General features: G+C 39.3%; 1 protein-coding gene across 2 annotated transcripts in view; it reads left to right on the top strand.

Moving 5' to 3' along the window:
- GNE (glucosamine (UDP-N-acetyl)-2-epimerase/N-acetylmannosamine kinase) overlaps window positions 1-19972 on the top strand; it is a 33120-nt gene extending 13148 nt beyond the window's left edge. The window contains exons 2-12 of one of the 2 annotated variants that reach the window (XM_035564199.2): window positions 1913-2121; window positions 3725-4176; window positions 5453-5605; window positions 6046-6258; window positions 6993-7080; window positions 8150-8360; window positions 10909-11038; window positions 14701-14922; window positions 15919-16101; window positions 16769-16885; window positions 17601-19899. In XM_035564199.2, coding sequence (XP_035420092.1) covers window positions 1913-2121; window positions 3725-4176; window positions 5453-5605; window positions 6046-6258; window positions 6993-7080; window positions 8150-8360; window positions 10909-11038; window positions 14701-14922; window positions 15919-16101; window positions 16769-16885; window positions 17601-17836 — 2214 coding nt within the window. In that variant the 3' untranslated portion in view covers window positions 17837-19899. Of the gene's footprint in view, window positions 1-1912; window positions 2122-3724; window positions 4177-5452; window positions 5606-6045; window positions 6259-6992; window positions 7081-8149; window positions 8361-10908; window positions 11039-14700; window positions 14923-15918; window positions 16102-16768; window positions 16886-17600 lie in introns of both variants that reach the window. The other variant, XM_035564201.2, reaches the window with a different exon arrangement.
- Window positions 19973-20460: the final 488 nt, after the last annotated feature.

The following is a 20460-nucleotide window of genomic DNA, read 5'->3' on the forward strand; positions in this document are numbered from 1 at the left end:
AGGCCGCACCAGCACAGAGCAGAGCGGGACAATCCCCTCCCTCAGCCAGCCAGCAATGCTGTGCCTGATGCACCCCAGGGTATGGCTGTCCCTTCTGGCTGCCAGGGCACACTGTTGACTCATGTTCAACTTGCTGTTGACCAGAACCCCCAAATCCCTTTCCACGGGGCTGTTCTCCAGCCTCTCATCCCCCACTCTGTACGTATATCTGGGGTTGCCCTATTCCGGGTGCAGCATCCAGCACTTGCTCTTGCTAAACTTCTTATTGTTGGTGACTGCCCAGCTCTCTGATTTGTCAAGATCACTGCAAGGCTTCTCCACCCTAAAGGGAGTCAACAGCTCCTCCCAGTTTAGAGCCATTCACAAACTTACTTAGTATACCTTTCAGTCCTGCATCCAAGTCATTTATGAAAACAATGAAGAGAACTGGCCCCTAGATGGAGCCCTGGGGATACCACTCATGACTGGCCATCAGCCAGATGTAACCCCATTTACTACAACACTTTGAGCCTGAGCGCTTTTGAATGTTGTGTGATTGGACTTAGCCCATCGATCCAGCCTACCCAAATCCCTCTGCAAAACCTTCCTACGCTCAAGCAGATTGACAGTCCCACCTGACTTGGTATTGTCCACAAACTCGCTGAGGGCGCACTCCATCCCCTCACCCAGATGGTTGATAAAAATGTTAAACAAAACCATCCCCAAGACACCCTGGGGAATGCTGCTGGTGACCAGCCACCATTCACTGTGACTCTCTGATCCCAGCCACCCAGCCAGTTCTTCAGCCAGTGAAATGTGACCTGTTCAAGCCACGAGCAGCCAGTTTCTCCAGGAGAATTCTGTGGGAAACCGTGTCAAATGCTTTACTAAAATCCAAGCAGATAACAACCACAGCCTTTCCCTCATCTACTAACTGAGTCACCTTGTCATAGGAGGAGATCAGGTTAGTCAGGCAGGACCTGTCTTTCGTAAACCCATGCAGGCTGCATGCCTTATCAAGTGGCACATGAGGAGTGAAGATGACCTGTTCTATAACCTTCCCCAGTACCGAGGTCAGATTGACATGCGTGTAGTTCCCTGGATCCTCCTTCCTCCCCTTGTGGATTGGAGTCCCATCTGCTAGCCACCAGTGAACTGTGACCTCCCCGGTCAGCCAGCACTGCTGGTAAATTACTGAGAGTGGCTTTGTGAGCACTTCCACCAGCTCCTTCACTACCCTTGGATGAATCCTGTTCAGCCCCGTAGTTCTATGGATGCTCAAATGATGTAATAGTTCACCCACAGTTCATTGTACTACAGGTGCTTCGTCTCCCTCCCTATCGGTGTCTTCCAAGTGTGGGGGCTGGATACCCTGGGAACAGTTGCTAATAAAGACTGAGGCAAAAAAGGCATTAAGTATGTCACCCTTATCCTCACCTTTCATCACTATGTTTCCCCTCACACCCAGTAAGATTCTCCTTAATCCTCCGTTTGCAACTGAAGCTATTTTAAAAAGCATTTTTTATTATCTTTTACTGCACTAGCCAAACTGAGCTCCAGTTGGGCTTTGGCACTTCCAATTTTCTACCTGCACAACTTGACAACAGCTCTGTAGTCTTCCTGCATTGCCTGCCCCTTCTTCCAAAGGTTAATTACAGTTGAAATTAGTAATACTTAAATATTGCTTATATAGAATATGTGAATTATTTATAAGGTATTAAAATCGTGGCATTTAGATTTTTTAAAAAAATGTACTTCTAAAAATCTTCTGATGATAGGTACTGTAAGCTATCAGTTGTCTGTTATCAATGGGTGAGATCATGTGCCCACATTTTTTGGGCTGCAATTATTTATGCTGTTCACTAAGCACACCATATACTTGCCATAAAGATTATTATTAATATGTTGTGTTTTTTTCTTTTTTTTTTTCCAGGAACTGTATTTCAAGAATCTTTCAAAACAGAAACAAAAAGAAGTCATGGAGAAGAATGGAAACAACCACAAACTACGTGTTTGTGTTGCTACTTGCAACCGTGCTGATTATTCAAAATTAGCTCCCATTATGTTTGGCATTAAGGCAGAACCACAGTTCTTTGAGCTTGACGTTGTAGTGCTTGGTTCCCACCTGATTGATGATTATGGGTAAGGTGGATTTTTGTACCTCTCCCACTCTGTTTCTGCTATGTTGGCAATAACATCGCAAATGCTGGGTCACAAACTACTTGTCATCGTGAATGCACATAACAACATTTTAAATGTAAATTCTCAGACATTTCAAGTACTTTTTATTTCATTTCCCAGCTCCTTCTGAGATTGCATATTTTTTTCAAATCAATCTTGGAATTTTAGAAAGTTTTTAGTAAATGCTATAGCTGAGGTTTTCAGCCAAATTGTAGAATTTCTCATGAAGTGAGAAATTCAATTCATTCAACTTTCCCTCAGAATCTGATGATTATCAAAGAAAAGTGTGTTAGAGTTTTGAACTTTCACAACAAAAAGATAGTCTGCAGACATTCTAAGCTGAAGCTCTTCCGATTTGTATATTTACTGATTAAAGTCTTTATATATTTGGTATCACAGTTGAATACTGTTAAGTTTTCACATCCAGGATTGCAGGGAAGGAAAGGGAGAGGTCATTTTACTCTGACAAAATGAGTAACTAATAGGTATATTAGGTATGACTTGGCAAGAGAGATTAGGGTCCCCTCCGTAACACCCTCTGTGTAAGCAGTCAGATCACCTGCCTGGGAAAATGGAATGTCTTGTTCTGGATCCCTTCCTTTGGAAGGACTTCCTGTATCCCAGGTGAGTATACTCTTTGCTGAGGGAATGGAGAAAAGCAGAAAGAAAAGCATGTTTATTGCTGAGGTTGGTTTTTGTTTTTGTTTTTGTTTTTCTCTGGGTGCATTTATCAGATTGAACTCAGTTAAGTGAAATTGGTAGGAAAACACTTTCACAAGTCAAAGTAAGATGTGAGCATAAGGTTCTCAGCATACCAGCATTGCTGAACGTTTAGAAATGCTATGCTTATCTTCAAGTAAAGGCACATTTTGGACTACCTAACTATACATTTTGGCACTTTATAAATTAAGGTGTGATTTTCTGTGAGGTTGTGGGAAGTTCTGTTACCTGAAACTACTAAGAAATGAAGTTCCACTGCTGCACATTCTCAGCCTTATGCTCTCTGCTTTATACTGGCCATTGTTTTCATGCAGTAACATGGCAAGGTGTATTCAACACCATAAAACTAACCTGATTTAAAAAAAATAATTTAAAAAACCTTTTTTCTCTATTCGATGATAGCAGCAAGGTATTTTACTTGAACATAGAGTCCTCAGCTTTGCATTGTCTCTGTTGTATTTATACATTTGTCCAGCAAAGTCCATATACTGGTAAAGAATCAGCATAGCTTTTCTGAAAAGAAAATCTTCTTATATTCTGTTCTTCATATCTGTTCTCCAAAAGACTCTGCAGAGTTATATCTGGGGTTTTCCAGACCACATTCAGCAAGACTGCTCATTAAAGGTGTCTAGAAAAACATAATGGACTTGGAATATGAAGGAAGATCTCCATATGGATTAGAATGTTCTGTTAAACTTAGAAGTTAGTTTCCTTAGTGAAGGATATGCGGGCCTTTGTTCAAGCATAGCACTGTTACAGTTTTCTAGTATGCAATTTTTCTGTCAAGCTGTGTTGCTGTAAAACCAAGTTTTATTTCCTCTAACCCTTTCTCTCTTATCTTCAGTAACACCTATCGCATGATTGAACAAGATGACTTCGATATTCATACAAGACTGCACACTATTGTGAGAGGGGAGGATGAAGCAGCCATGGTGGAGTCAGTGGGCCTCGCATTAGTGAAGTTACCAGATGTCCTGAATCGCCTGAAACCTGACATAATGATAGTTCACGGTGACAGATTTGATGCTTTGGCACTAGCCACATCTGCAGCCCTGATGAATATTCGCATTCTTCACATTGAAGGCGGGGAAGTCAGTGGGACCATTGACGACTCTATTAGGCACGCTATAACCAAACTGGCCCATTACCATGTGTGCTGCACGAGGAGTGCAGAGCAGCATTTGATAGCCATGTGTGAAGACCACGATCGCATCCTTTTAGCGGGCTGTCCCTCGTATGACAAGCTTCTCTCTGCCAAAAATAAAGACTACATGAGTGTTATACGCGTGTGGCTAGGTAAGCAGTCCACTTCTTAATGTTATTCCAGTGACTTCAGACAAACTCTAACTGGGTTATTAATCTGTGGTCGATGGAGACTTGGGGATCTGTTGACCAGTGGCTTTGAGTAGAGTACAGGAAACGACAGGCAGGCTTGTTGCTAGCAGGTTTTAGTTTATTTAATTGGGTATTATTATGAACCTGTTTCCAAACAAAACAAAACAAAACAAAACACAGACAACAACAACAACAAAAAACAGTATATTTGCTCCCAGTATTGCTACAAATCTGTCTTAGCAAACATATCTGGTCCTTTTACAAGGTCAAAAAAAAACCTTCCTTAAATTGATAACTTCTTTGATATGAACAATTTAAAAATCGACTTTTTCCTATATGAACAGTTATGATGGTGTAAAGGATATATCAAAAGAGAATCAGAGCTATTTAGGACTAATTACAGAAAAAAAAATCAAAGGGAATTTATATTTTGAACATTCTTTTCAGGAATTCACTGTAACAGGGCCATACATGTTTCATGTTAATTTGCTTAAAAGTAATTTTGGTAAATAGTGGAGTTTTGTGTTTGCTTTTTATGTTTGACAAAGCAATGTCCTATCTGGCACAATAACTTGTGTACTTAGAAGGTAGAATCTTACTAGATCAGTAGGCGAATATTTGGCAGATAAATTGTTTAACAAATGTACTAAAACAAGTATGGCTTTCACGTTTTTAAAGCAATGTGAATAAAATCTTTGCCTGATGATGGAGAACTGACAGAAAACGTGAGTAATGAGTGATAATGAGAATTATGTACTGCAGTAAGAATGATAATACCTGTCCACCTGCTGTTGTGAAACAGCACTGCAGGACATTCTTTTCTCAAAGCCATTAGTGAAAGTTAAGAGCTGCTTCAGGGCTTTCATGTTATTCCAGATTTAGAGTGATGTCAGAACAGGCTCTCCACTCTGTCGTGGTCTTTTGCAAAGCTTTAGATCTAGACCTGCATGTTAAGTGTTTTGGGTTTTAGAGAAAGGTGAAAATTATGAGTCTTACTTAGAGAAGCAAATAACAAGCTAGAACCTCCTGTTAATCTGATGAGTTTTATTGTAGCACTGAAATTTACATGTAAGATATCCCATTCAGTGCCTTGACTGTTGAGGCTTTCACGTCAGTAGTTTCAGAACTGTGTCATCTCTTCCTCATACTATTCTTTACCAATTAAAAAAAAATCAAAAAACAAAACTACAACAAAAAAGAACAAACAAAACCTTTTCTTCTTTTTCCTTTTGAACAGGTGAAGATGTCAAACCCAGAGATTATATAGTTGCTTTGCAACATCCTGTAACCACAGATATTAAACATTCCATAAAGATGTTTGAGCTGACTCTAGATGCACTCATCTCCTTCAACAAGAGAACGCTTGTTCTGTTCCCCAATGTGGATGCAGGTGAGTAAAACGCCTGCATGACAGAAGGACAGATAATAGATAGTATGTAAAGCATACGTTGGTTCTTACAGAGCGTTTTTATCCCAGAACCTCCAGCCAGATGGAGCTGGATGATTTCAGCATCAGGCTTGAATCCACTGCAGCTCCATGTCACATGGCTGGAGGACATCTTTTCCACATTGAGTGTGGAGAAGAAGATGAAGGGAAACCATGTGTCATGCAGAAGCAACTTTCAATGCCTCCTGCACTAATTAAAATATTACAGGAAGGCTTTTTACAGTGGATTTTCGGATCACACTTACGCTTATATGCCTGAAAGGGAACAAAAACAGCTCAGAGGTGACAATTCAACTGACTGCTTTTAGCTCCTCTGTGTGTTGAGGCTTTCAGCAGAGCAACAGAACTTGAATCATTTATTTGTACCTTTTGTTTTTCCGTAGGAAGCAAAGAGATGGTTCGGGTGATGAGGAAGAAGGGCATTGAACATCATCCCAATTTTCGGGCAGTGAAGCATGTCCCGTTTGACCAGTTCATTCAGCTAGTCGCTCATGCTGGTTGTATGATTGGTAACAGCAGTTGTGGTGTCAGAGAGGTGGGAGCATTTGGTACACCTGTTATCAACCTGGGGACACGTCAGACAGGAAGAGAAACAGGTTTGTGTTTTGTAACTATAGGTTTGTGTTTTATAACTACATAACTATTTTAATTTCTTTATATTTCTGTCTTGTTTTGATTTTTTTTTTGTTCCATGGAATAAAGTAAAACAAATGTTTTACAGAGACCATCCTGCAGTATCGGTGCAAAATAATTTTTGACCTATTTTAAAACTTTGCTTGCTATTCCTGTATCATGTTAGTGATGTTTGTATGTTTTGCTTAAGATAATGAGGCTTTTGTCTGTGGACAAGTTAAAATATATCTCCATTTGGAGCGTAGCAGAATAGGCAACTATTTTTTTTCCTTTAGTTCAGTGTTTCGTGTGCATACAATTTTCACTTTTAAAACAGGAACTGATTACCACTTCAGGAATTAACTGTATTGTGGTATTTCAGTGACACAGATATGACACAAATAGCCATTTGCCTCCCTCTTCTCATCAGTGCTCTTTTAATTTAATGGTAGTATTCTGTTGAAAGGTACTTTACTCTCCAGTGTTTTGTAAGGCATGACAGCATCCTATAGGAGTCAGTGTTGCTTCACTGGGAGTAAGGGCAGGCACAGAAAGGTTGAAGACTAATGTTAATTTGGCTGGAGTCTTTCCTGCTCATAGTAAACAAAAATAATTATATGTACTCATTTCTAAAGCAATTTCTAAATTGATTTCTTCTTATGCTGTAACGTCTTGTAAGTAGCTGACCTGTCCTGTTATGTTAACTTTCACTGTCTAGGTGAAAATGTTCTTCACGTTCGTGATGCTGACACACAGGATAAGATTCTGCATGCTCTGCAGCTTCAGTTTGGTAAACAGTACCCATGGTAAGTACATTTGTCTTCCTTTGAGATGTTAAAACGTTAGAGAAAAAGGCATTTAGTTCTGAGGTGGTCATATTTGATCACTCTTCTTAGTGCACTAATCTGAGGTTGCAAATTATTTTTCATTTTACACGTCTCATTCAGAATCATAGTGCAATGTCTAGTGTGCAGATTTGTGTCTGGAAAGCAAAATGTTGCTAGGATTATTTTGGTGTAACTAGGAATTTAACATTCAACAGAAAGTCAAGAAATTCATATGTGAGGCTTAGATTAACATGATAGCTTGCTCCATAGTAGCAGCATGAGGGAGAACGTCCTGACTGTCTGCCTCTAACTCCTGCCTGAAGGACATGTTACTTCATAGCTGGATTGACTTCAGACATGATACATAGAGAGCCCTGAGTGCAAGCTTCCAGAGGAGCTGCTGGATGAATTCATTCCTCTTCAGCCATACAGTAGTGACTTACAGTTCTAAAATAACTGAGTTCTTACAAACTTCAAGAGATTACATGTGTTTAATTAAGGACAAAGAATCAAGAGTATATTTTTTAAGAACCTCAGTAAAGTAATAAAAATAAATTCTGGAATACCAAATGTGTGATACTAGGTATGGTAATGTTTTAAAAGGAGACTTCTCTGTAGCAAATTGACATGAATGTACCATTTATTGTTAATTAGTTGTCATATTTCTGATAAATACGTCTTGTCTGGGCACATAGCACATACAGAAGTTAAATTCTTAATTTACGTAATTTTAGAACTTTATTATGTGTGTGTGTCCTTTCATTAATTTTTTTTTTGGAATGATTAACTTTCCATTTTTCTACATTCCATATTCCTAAATGGAGCTAATGCCGAATTTACATAATCTGTGTACTGTTGTGCATGGTAATCAAACTATTGTACTCTACCATATCCTGTGACTCACTTGAGTAGTCTGAGGTGCAGCACTGTCATAATAGTCATACCATAATTTTGTAATGATACAGTATTACAGCCTCCTGTCATGTAAAAAACTTCATAGATTGCAGTGTTATTTCCATTTAAATTGATCTCTTTTTTCATATTGTAGCTCAAAAATATATGGAGATGGAAATGCTGTTCCAAGGATTTTGAAGTTCCTCAAATCTATCAATCTCAAAGAACCATTGCAAAAGAAATTCTGTTTTCCTCCTGTCAAAGATAATATCTCTCAAGATATAGACCATATTCTAGAGACACAGAGTGCTTTGTCTGTGGATCTAGGTGGAACAAATCTCCGAGTAGCAATTGTCAGTATGAAGGTAAATACTCTGTTATTCTTTTAGCTATTCTGCAAACCACATTGGGCTTTGTGGTTCTGTTCCTACGGTGGGGATATGTGTGTAACGCAAAAGACCTCCAAAAACAAGCAGTCCTACTGGCTTTTGCTGTTGAGGGATAAAGTAGATTTTCCCCAGCTGGGTGGACTTCTCATCCAGCCTTGATGCAACTTGCCTTGCTGATTTGCTTTTCTAAACCTGCTGTTAAACTAGCAAAGCCCAGTTCGCTAGCATCTGGTCCTAGCTACTTCCTTTCTATGGGAAGTCCTAGAACTACAGGACAACTTTCTGATGTGTTGACTCCCAAAAGAAGGTGCCTCAGTTCACCCTGCAGCTTTTTATTTATCAAACAAAAAAGGAAAGGTTCCATGCCCAGTCTCGTTTCTTCCCCGTTATCTTACACAGCTGTGTAATGGATGCACAGAATCATTCTAAGCAACAGCGAGCATCTGGAAAAGCAATTTACTGGGAAAGGCGGATGGAGGTGGGGTCATGGTGAGTGGTCTCAGGATACACAGTTTTGCATCTCTTCTACCAGGAGAAGAAAAGCTAGTAATGAAAAATTCTTAGTATATTCCTACACAGAAGAATAATCATTAAGACAGAACACTTGCAAAAGCATTCTGTATTAAATACAGGTACAAGTAAATACACCCATGACCATCAGCTGATTTTCCACATCAAAGAAAAATGCACAGAATTTCTATTTAAAGTTGTAAGCTTCAAGCTTATGGCAATAATGCTATAAATATTACTTTGGTATGGTGTAAAAATACATGAAATAATTTTATATGGGTTGATAAATGAAAGGGCAGTTAGGGCTGAAGTATTTTAACTCACTTAAACATCCATTTTCCTGCTTTGGGAGAAAAAAAAAACAAAATAAAAATCCTGAACTTTTGCAGCACTGTAAGGATTTTATTAAAATTCATGTTGAAGTTTTTGGCTGTTACTCTCAACAGCGTAGGACAGTTACTCCTTCAGTTACACTGTAATGTGTGTGCATCCAGATAATTAGATCAGTTAGACATAGTTACCAAGAAAGACAAAATATGCTACATTAACCTGATATGGTTTCATTTTTTTTTCCATTCAATTAAAAGGATATGTCTGACAGATAAGGCCTTGAAGAAAACCGTTAAAAGTATATTTTTTTTAAGTAGGAAAACTAACAGCACATTTCTGCCATCACAGTCATGAAAGTAACTGAATTGAAAAAAAAATCCTGTTTATTTTGTACAGTCTAGTTTGAGGTGGCATTTGTGAAAGTTGAAATGTTAGTAAATCAGAGCAAAAAGATCAAAGTTTTGTAACAGAAATTACACAATAGATGTAAGCATTTAACAGCAAATGGCAGAATTGAAGATGAGGTTTTCGTGAATAAAATAACTGAGTTTTTCAGAGTTTAGGAAATGCTCCTTTTAAAAGCTGTTGTGTCTTCTGAGGTTTGCTGCAGCTTTGTCTTCCAAAATAACTTCTTCTAATTCCCTTCCAAACCAAAAGCGAAGATTAAACATAATTTTAAAGAAAAGCAAACCCTATTGCTGATGTAATGCCAGTATGGCAGGATTTAATACTCAAAAACGTCAGTGTCCTGGAATTTTCTACATTCTTTTGACAACAGGAAGTGAGCCATGTTGCATATAGACTGACTTTGTTACTCTTTTGTCTTTAGTTGTATTAATACACTGCTGTTCAATTAGGTTTGTTGTGAAGTACTCAGAATATCAGAGAGAACAACTTTTTTAAACAAAATGTCATCGTCTGCGTTTTCCTGTCCTAATCTTGCAATATTAACATTACATTAAGGTTCCTTAGTACCCACAGATTCAGATGTGCATAATTCTTTCACTACCACTGCATGACTGGTAGGCTTTAAAAACAATCCCTTTCTCTTGGGTCCTCCTTCCCACATACGTCAGACGTCACAATAGACAGTACTCTGGAAATATTTCAAGTGACTCAGAATCATAACTGCTTAGTCTGAAAGGATGGTAAGACGTACATTGAAATTTCAAGCATTTCTCTCTGGCTGACTCTCCTCTAGCTGGTAAAGTAGCAGCATCTATGAAACCATGCAAACTTCCAGGTAGTCAAATTGGAAACATTTTATTCTTAAAGTGGTGTGGATTTTATGTCCTTTTACCATTTGTTATTCTCTTGATCTTTGTAACACTTCAAAAATGAGCTTAACTGCACTGCTGTATCACAGTTTACTCCTAACAACAGTTCCAGCAACCCCTGTAGTATTTCCTTACGCAACCCACGTGTTCATTATGTATTTTATTTCAGACAGGTGGTTGAAGCAGAATGTAAGGCCTAATCTTGCAAGCTTGTCCCCCATAGTCATCAGGAATCTTACTACACAGAACAGTTTGTAGGACCAAGACCTAAGATGTACTTTTTTTTTTTTTATGAAAAGAGAAAAGTTGTGACTTTCCATTTTTAGGTTGACTTGTGTTGAAATTGAAGAGAAATTTCACCATAAAGTACATTTTTATGTGTTATGTTTGTGGTTTTTATTTTCTAGGGTGAAATAGTTAAGAAGTACACCCAGCTCAACCCTAAAACTTATGAGGACAGACTAGATTTAATTCTAAAGATGTGTATAGAAGCTGCATCAGAGGCAGTAAATCTGAACTGCAGAATTTTGGGAGTAGGTAAGTTAATAAATACCAACTTTTTTGTCTTTTCAAGTGAGAATTTTAACATGTAATGAAATCACTATCGCTTAATTTAAAACATTTCTCTAAAACAGATCCTGTGTATTTTAAACTCTTAAATTACATTCCTAACACAAAAAAAAACAGTGTCAATGAAAATGAGAAGCTGGCTATAAAAACTGAAGTTGCCCTAGTCTGTAACAGCAAGGAACGCAATCTGCTAAGCTTTAACAGTGTCTAAGTCCTAACCTTCAACACGATTAAACTTACAGGAGAGGCTCCCACTCTACTTAAAAGATTGCTGTTTGTGTTGTCTCCAAGCTTCATGGCTGTGGTTTTGAATGACGCATTCTACAGGTTCTCTAAATGAAGCATATGTAAAGTCTGTGGTATATAGCAGAAACGGATTTTTAAGTTAACTGCAGTCTCAGAATTGTGACCCAGATGCTGTGTGTATATTGAAACAGCTCTTGAAACATAATGCAGCTGAGTCCAGTTTCCACTGTTGCCTGTAAGCCTTTCTTTATGGCCAGGATCAACTGTGCAGTGGAATCCTCAGTTACACTATAGCAGAATAAAAAGGCTAAAATGTTAGATCAGTTTTGCAACTAACAGAGACAAAGGCAACCTTTTCATTCATTTCCATCTTACTTACTGTGTAGTAGAATTATAGAATGGTTTGGGTTGGAAGGGACCTTACAGATCATCTAATTCCCACCCCCTGCCATGGGCAGGGACACCTCCCACCACACCAGGCTGCCCAAAGCCCCATCCAGCCTGGCCTTGAACACCCCCGGGGATGGGGCATCCACAGCTTCTTTGGGCAGCCTGTTTCAGGGCCTCACCACCTGAATTGTGAAAAAATTCTTCCTTATATCCAGTTTAAATCTACCTTCTTTCAGTTTTAAACCATTACTGTATGTCATGTCACTATAGGACCTGGTAAAAAGTCTCATTGTCTTATAAGCCCCCTATATGCACTGAAAGGCCGCAGTAAGGGGGCCTTCAAAGCCTTCTCTTCTCTAGGCAAAACAATCCCAGCTCTCTCAGCCTGTCTTCATAGGAGAGGTGCTCCAGACCTCTCCAATCGTTTTTGCGGCCCTCCTCTGGATCTGCTCTAACAGGTCCATGTCCTTCTTGTGCTGGGGGCCCCAGAGCTGAACGCAGTGCTCCCGGTGGAGTCTCACAAGAGCAGAGCAGAGGGGGACAATCACCTCCCCAGCCCTGCTGGCCACACTGCTTTTGATGCAGCCAGGATACGGTTGGCTTTCAGGGCTGCAAGCACACACTGCTGGCTCATGTCCAAATTTGCATCCATCGGCACCCCCAAGTCCTTCTCTGCAGGGCTGCTCTCAATGTATTCATCCCCTAGTCTGTACTGATACGAGGGATTGCCCTGACCTGGGTGCAGCACCTGGCCTTGTTGAACTTCACAGGGTCCAACTCCTCAAGCCTGTCAGGGTTCCTCTGGGTGTCACCTCTACCCTCTAGTTTATAAGCTGCACCGCTGAGCTAGGTGCAATCCACAGATTTGCAGAGGTTGCACATTCTGTAGAAAGCCATGTTAAATGGAGTGGTTATACCACAAGGCACTCCTTTAGTTTAATGACTTACATATTGCAATTATTTATAAAGGTGTTTGATTAACGTGTCCTGGATTTTTAAGGAGGACATAAAATTCTCGTTTTGGCTGAGAAATGGTCTGAAGGAAGACAGTTTTTCTCCAGACCAAAACTTACTTGAGTCACACAATAGGCAAAAAAAAAGTTATTTTGAACTTTTAAAGGTATTTATTTTTCAAAAATATTTTTTAGTGTTAAGTACACAAAGCCATAAGATATATGCCAGACACTCACATCAAATCTTTCAGGCTACCTGTTTGTAATACCCATGACTTGACCAGCCAGACTATTTTACTGTGCCCAGATGCTGAATCTTGCAAGTCTCAAACTTCCCGTAGGAAAGATGGCAAACTCTGCATTAATCAGTATTCCAAATATCAAAGAACAGTTTATAGTCAGCTAGGTGTATTATGTGTTACAGAAACCAATTTACAGAGTTTTTATGTGGGGAAAAAGCTTTCCTTTTGTTTATCATTCTACCAGAATAACATCCCCATTTATTCTTCAGCCCACTTAGTTCTGTGACTGTTTACTGTTCAATTCCTCATGAATGTGGAATTGCACTACAGAATACAATAAATTTCTTACCTGATTATTTTATTTTTGTTAGCTGCTCATTGCCTCATTCAGCCTCACAGTTTGAATCAGAATGCTAGTTGAAATTAAGATTTCCCTTTAGAGGAAGACATATAATTCCTGTGAGAATAATTAATTTGCTAGATAATAGTTATTTCCTTAAGGCTACTGATCATAAGTTGGAGTGTTCCTATAAGTTTGGAGGAATTTTTGCAAGACAGAACAGGAAGGTCTGGACCTAATCCTGGAGACATTATCAGTAACTCTGGCTAGCTGTCATAGGCAAGCGTAAAAGTAATAACCATTGGAAATAAATGAGGAGAAAGCTTTCTGTTAGTAGCTCTACGAGGAAAGCATTTTATTCCTTTTACTCAAAAAACTAGCTACATGACTGTAACTTGTTCTGAAGAACTCCCATTTATTCAAAGCATGTTTAAAGAGCGATTAAAAAGCAGAACACTAAAAAAAATAGTTTTCAACATCTTTGTGTCTTGATCTTCATGTAAGTCTAGATCGTAACAGCTGTACGGTTAGTTTCTATGTTTTTTAGTCGTGGTGGTTTTTCTCACTCAAAGAATTTGTATTAGAAGCAGCTTTATGAAAATGAGGGAAAAGTAAAGATGATCATTCCCAAAGAACATCAGCAGCTATTACTGATTTATTTATTTTTTTATTTTACCAAACACAAATTTTAAGCCAAAGCAGACGTAGTTGTATGCACAAATCTATCTTTGAGATACTTGTGAGAGCTATCTATTCACTGCTATTAGACAGTAAATTTACCAAAAATACATTACCTAGATAGCACTCTGTAATACAGAAGTAGATTGCTGCCAGTATCCCAGTCTGCCTGAGAATCACTTATGTGACTACAGCAAAGAGATGCCTGCAGCAGTATTTAACTTACCTTTCTGGAACTGATAGTAGAGAAAAGAGGATGAAGAGACAGCTTCTGCTATTTTCATGCTTGTTTATATTGATTACACAGTTATGACAAAAAGTAGGTATGTTTTAATGAGCTTTTGCTGAGTTAGCAACTAAGTATTAAGTAAGGTTTCGTTGCAATAAACTTTTTTTTTTTTTAATTCTAGGGAGAATTTGAACACTTTTACAGTTTGCTATTGTATTGTCTCTCATACATTGCTAAAAAGAAACATAGATATTAAAATTCTTTGCAATCTTGCCTGAAGTAGGAACACTAACTCTCTGACCAATGTCCATTTAGTTAGTCCTAAGATGCTAGGTGTGTCATGATTAGAGCAATGGAGTTCTACGAATTCTTTGTACATGTCAGAAATGGCACTGACAGAAATACATGGAATTTTTTATTTTAGCACTCTGTTTCAAAGCCTGTATTAGAAATGTAAATACTTGTCAATGCACAGAGGAAAACCTGATTTTTACTCAAAGTTTTACGTAGACTTAGTTTTGTTTTTTCTCTCCTATATTTCTGGGACTTAGGTGTTTCCACCGGTGGACGGGTAAACCCTCGAGAAGGAATTGTGCTTCACTCCACAAAACTCATTCAGGAGTGGAGCTCTGTGGATCTCAGAACCCCAATATCTGATGCTCTGCACCTGCCAGTCTGGGTGGACAATGATGGAAACTGTGCGGCTCTAGCAGAAAGGAAATTTGGTCATGGAAAGGGAATAGAAAATTTTGTAACGCTCATCACTGGTACAGGTGGGTATGTTACAGTTCAGTGAAACCCAGAGTCAAAATATCAGTACCATCACTCAGAGTCTCATCTGATCTTAAAAGCATAAACAACACCATTGTGCCTGTAAAACTTTTATATGTTCATTTCTTAAACCAAAAATCCTCTTGCCACTGTATCTATTTGTTCCTTTTGGGGTACTTTTACCTTTATTCAGGCAAATGAAACCTTTTGCATGGTACAGGCTTCTTGATAAAAGAATTCCTGCTGATATGTTATGCAGGCAAGCAGTTTTTTTGAAATAAGCAAAATCTGACAAACTTTAGCTGGAATATTTTTGCTTTATTCAGCTTTATAGATCAGTTAACTCTCTTTCATCTGCAGAAATAGAAGTCAGATCAGGATATACATATAGAACAGCTAGATAAGCACCTGAATAAGACATACAATATCTCAAAAGCAAATACGTGCACCTTTTTTTTTTAAGTCCTTTAGAATGGTGGCGATAGTAACTGGCTGATAAATCCCTACCTGGGGTTTGTGAAGGAGTAGGAGGGGACTGGGTTTAAATGCCCTGGGTCTTCAGCACAGAGTTCACAATCATTCTACAGCTGTCAAACTGTGCTGTTAAAACATATCCTCTGAAATGCAAAATTTTAAGGCCACTTGGGAGGTTAGTTTTGTGCATAAAGGGCATGACCCACAAGCTCTTAAAGATTTGTCATAGTAGTTCGGTACTATCCGTAGGCTTTAGCATAAGCTCGGAAGAAAGAATAAGCATTACTTACTGGTTTGTTTTATACGAATAGGAGAGAGCTTTGAGCTCGCTTAGTAGGTGTGTTGAACAGAGAAGAGCTCTTCAATAACCAGTCATTTTCAGGATTCTGTATAGAGGACCACGGATGCACATATTTTATATTGTCTATATTAGAATATGTAAATTTCAATGTCCTACAGAATTGGGGCCTTTGGAAACTGTATTTTGGTCGTTTTTACTCATGGCTGGTTTTGTATCTTTGCAGGAATTGGAGGTGGAATCGTTCACCAGCACGAATTGATCCACGGCAGTTCTTTCTGTGCCGCTGAGCTTGGGCATATTGTTGTATCTCTGGATGGACCGGAGTGCCTGTGTGGTAGCCAAGGATGTATAGAAGCATATGCCTCTGGCATAGCATTGCAGAGAGAAGCTAAGAAGCTGCATGATGGTATCTATGTACCTCATTTTTTTAATTATTTAAGCTGCAGCATATAAAAAAAATGCAAAGAAGACATAAAAAGAAAGAATAGACCTGCCATTTTTTTTGAGGAGGAGACAAACAGGTATACAGGCAGTCAGCTTGGACTTGTTGTGTATGGCCAGGATGAGCTGCCACAGCCTGTACAGTACAATACAATTCTTCTTCGGTGATTGCAATATGCAGGCAAGCCATACTTGGAACCTCTGGCTTCAAAAGTGCGATAATCATGTAGTAGAGTTCAGTTTCTCCTTTTTAAGTGTGCTGTAAGGTAGCCAACTGGACAGGCAGTCTGTGAGAGGTTTAGTTTGGCAGGCATCATCTTTCAGCAACAGCTTCTCAGTCTGTTGACTCAAGTTGAGAACATTTATGTTTTCATTCTGTGAAGTTTTGGGGCAGATGACAGGACTGGTGAATTACCGTGCTACAAGTGTTTGAATTTGATGTCCCGCATCTACAAAGAGGTCCCTGAATATGGATATGACTGCTAAACTCAGGGCTGGCCAGATTGCTCTGGTTTCAGGCTTCAGTATGCAAGTAAAAGAGATGTAAAAATCTTAACTGCCTGTTTACTCTCCATTTCTTGACTTACCACATCACCGTGTTTTTCTCTTGACTTTCTCTCCTCTTCAAACAGCGGATCTGCTTTTAGTGGAAGGAATGTCAATGAAGAAGGAGGAAGTTGTTAGTGCTGCACATCTCATTCAGGCAGCTAAACTTGGGAACACAAAAGCAGAAAGCATTCTCAGAACAGGTAAGAAGACAGCCGCAGGCTGGAAAGCCCTTACATGATTAGATGTTGGAGGATACAGAAATGGTAATGCACTGTACCACGACAAACAGCAATCCTGCATTAGAGTCAAGGAACTCTCCGTGTGTAATTACTAACTTTAATGAAAAGTTAAATACAGTGTTATAGGAAATGTGAGCAAAAGATGTACTGAAGATTCTCTGTGTTCCTGCAAAGATCAGGTTTGGCTTTAAATTAAAAAAAGAAGTGAGGTCTCAAGATTTTCATATTGGAAATTTTTGGGACATTTCAGTGTAGGCAAGGGAATGTCTTGTCTGAGCAAGCAAAGGCAATCTGCATATTACTTTACATTGGATTATTTACTATTTTACTATCTTCAGACATAGTCCCCTTCCTCATACATAGCTGATAGAACGGAGAAAGTAGAATAATGCTTTGCTATCTTCTCTTATATTACAAGTGTGGTAGTACATTGCCTGGTCTTTCACATCCATATCATTGAATAATGCATTATTGTGCAATAAAATTGCCTTTTTTTTTCTTTGAAGGAAAGAGTAATGGCAAACATTTGTGATAAAAAATTAAAAACTTTCTGCCATAGGGAACAAAACTCTTTCCTGACTACTGTGTTATTAGCTGCTAACAGACCTATTTCAAAAATTGATGTTTGGACTGCTTTGAGTGTTCTACTTAATTTCTTTTTATTTTATTTTTTCAGCTGGTACAGCATTAGGCCTTGGAGTTGTGAACATTCTACACACCGTGAACCCCTCTCTTGTGATCCTTTCTGGAGTCCTAGCCAGCCACTATGTTAATGCTGTCAAAGATGTGATACAGAGACAGGCTCTGTCCTCTGTTAAAACTGTGGATGTGGTGGTCTCAAATCTAGCAGATCCTGCTCTTCTTGGAGCTGCTAGCCTGGTACTAGATTATACTACACGTAGAATATACTAGGTACCTGGAGGAATTACAGAAATGGACTGTTTAAATTAATAACGGGTGGAGGGAATACTTTGCCCAAATTTTTTTCTTTGACCAGAGCAGCTACAGAATCAGAGTAATGTTCTGAATGGTTAGTGACTACTTCAACATTTCCTAATTAGGTATTATCTTTTTGTATTTTTTCTAAATTTCATTTGACTTCAGAGGAATCAATGTGCAATTCTGTAGTTTTTAATCACTTCTCTTGGCAAGCCCAGATGTTGCTTTAAGTGTACCTGAATTATTTATGAGCATATATTGATGTACGGTAGGGAGTATATGTATTGTGTCAAATTTTAGCTAATACTTGGGGATACACATCTCATTTCCCACCTGTGCGAAATGAGAAGTCTACAGTGTGACCATCTTTTTTATTTCCAGGCTTCCACCCACAAAGTAAATACGAGATAATCACCAACAGCAGGTGGTAGTTTCAGTGGGTGGAAACAAGGGAGGGTGCCTCCACAAACGAAAAAAGCTGCATTTAGAAATTGTGGCTTTTGAAGGACTTGGAGGAGACAATTATTTATTACATCATCTTTAGAGGGCAGAGTCCCATTTTAGAAGCTTTGCATATGAAGGAAAAAGACCACGGTCTAGTGAGCTTACAGACTGCCAAAGCAGTCCAAGCAAACTGACAAGCATAGCAATGAGCATCTTTGTGTTCTGGCTTTAGCCAGCAGTAAATTATTTGAATTTTATTGTTGGGGTTAATTTTATTTTATTGGGTTTTCTCAAGGGACTTAGTCTACCACTTTGTCTCCCAAATTAGCAGAAAGGGGACTTTATTTTGTAGTGGCCAGTTAGCTAAAATCCAGTAATGTGGTACAGCTGAGCGTAAAGACTACCTTTTGAGAAATCTCATCCACTGCAGAGTGACATGGTGCATCTCCTCAGCAGTGCTGGTGGCTGCAGGTACGATATTACTGTCCTGCATTCACCATCATCTCACAGGATGGAAAGTCAAATCTGAGCCTCATTCTCACGTTCAAGGCATCCACTGGCCTTGGAGCAGAGTATATAAATACCAGTAAAGGCTTGCTGCGGTGATTCGTGGTTTGTATCACGTAGTGAAAGTTTCTACAGGAAAAGTTCTGAGCGAGAGAGAGAGTGGGCTTTTCTGGGACCTAGGTAGAGGCTTAAGATCACACAGCATAGTCCTGTTCCACATTTAAGGAGGGCGGTTTCTTTAACTAGTTCTTCTTGATTCAGTGTTCTGTCCTTATCTATCTGCTTTTTAGCGCACTTTCAATTTATTCTAGTAATGACGATTACTTCACAGAAGGAGAAACTGAGAAACAGAACAATCTAGCTGATCAGCTGTCCCAGAAAGAAGACACCTGCCAGAGGAACAGCCTTGGGTCCTTCATTTAATGACCTAAACCCTCTGCACCACAGTCTTTCACAGAACCAGCGAGTATGGATACACTGGCTCTTAGAGCCTCCTACAAGTTAGCAAATGGTTGTGTCACCAAGGTCTCTTAGTGTTCCTTTTCCTTTATTTACTTGCTGAATCCCAGTAACTTCAATACCAGAGCAGTAGCTCCATGAGCAAGTCGAGGAAAAAATCTGCTTTGCTGCACAGTGATAGCATCTCGTGGCAGGGGTAACAGCACTGAGGCTCTAACAGAGAGGATCGCTGTTGTTTGACCTTTCCATCCTCCTACCATCACAAGGAATGTCTGTTTAAAAGTGGGACCAGGCTTTTGCTTTTCAGACCTCCTGATGCAAATAGCATTTTGATAGCTCAGACTCCAGACATGTTTTTTCCCTAGCAGGCGACGGGATGTTTGAGGCAGTGAGAAAATATGACAGGTATTTGAACATTTTAAAATATTTGAAAAAAATAATCCTAAACATCTTTAAAGTCTATTCTCTTCAAGAAAATGGTTCTTCAAATGCTTTTGAATTTTTTTTATTTTTTTTCTGGCAACTGAACAAGAACTTGCTGCATGGGGCAAGTGGTGTAGAAGTCCTTGGTTTTCCCTGAGACATCTGTGGGTTTGTAAAATTAAAAAAAAAAGAAGTTCATATTTAAGAGTGTAGTAGTGATTTATTTTTTTTTCACTTTTTTATTACTTCATTCCATGTTCAGAAACATTCCCCCATACTTCAGACACTTTATTGACTACCAAAGGTTTTATGGGCATTGACTCCCAGTTGTACGCAGTCCCGGGGGGAGAACATCTGCAGTGTTGTGGCGTCTGGCTTATTGCTGCTGACCCTGTGCACTTCAAGGCACCCCATACCTTGAAAGTCAAAGACAGCAAATCAGCCTTTGTATCCACTACTGGGAGGGCAGAAGGGGAGTGAAGGCATAAGAGAGCAGCTGGGCATTCTGTCCCCAGCTGTTACCAGCGTTTCAGACACTAAAGAAGTGTAAGACATACTGCAGTGCCTTCTCAGTACTTTATGGGCATCGTCTGCTAAAACCACCTGTTGCAGGAGACAGAGGTTTGGATTTGCAGCGTCCCTGGTAAGCGCAAGTGGTAGCACAGCAGTGCTGAAGCCTCATCAAGAACACCAAGCATGCCACTGTCCAGCCCTCTAAGCAGAAAGGCATATTACACTCCAGAGTGTGGGTAGGAGACCCAAGG

This window comes from Cygnus atratus, chromosome Z, assembly GCF_013377495.2.
Source record: "Cygnus atratus isolate AKBS03 ecotype Queensland, Australia chromosome Z, CAtr_DNAZoo_HiC_assembly, whole genome shotgun sequence".
Classification (NCBI taxonomy): Eukaryota; Metazoa; Chordata; class Aves; order Anseriformes; family Anatidae; genus Cygnus; species Cygnus atratus.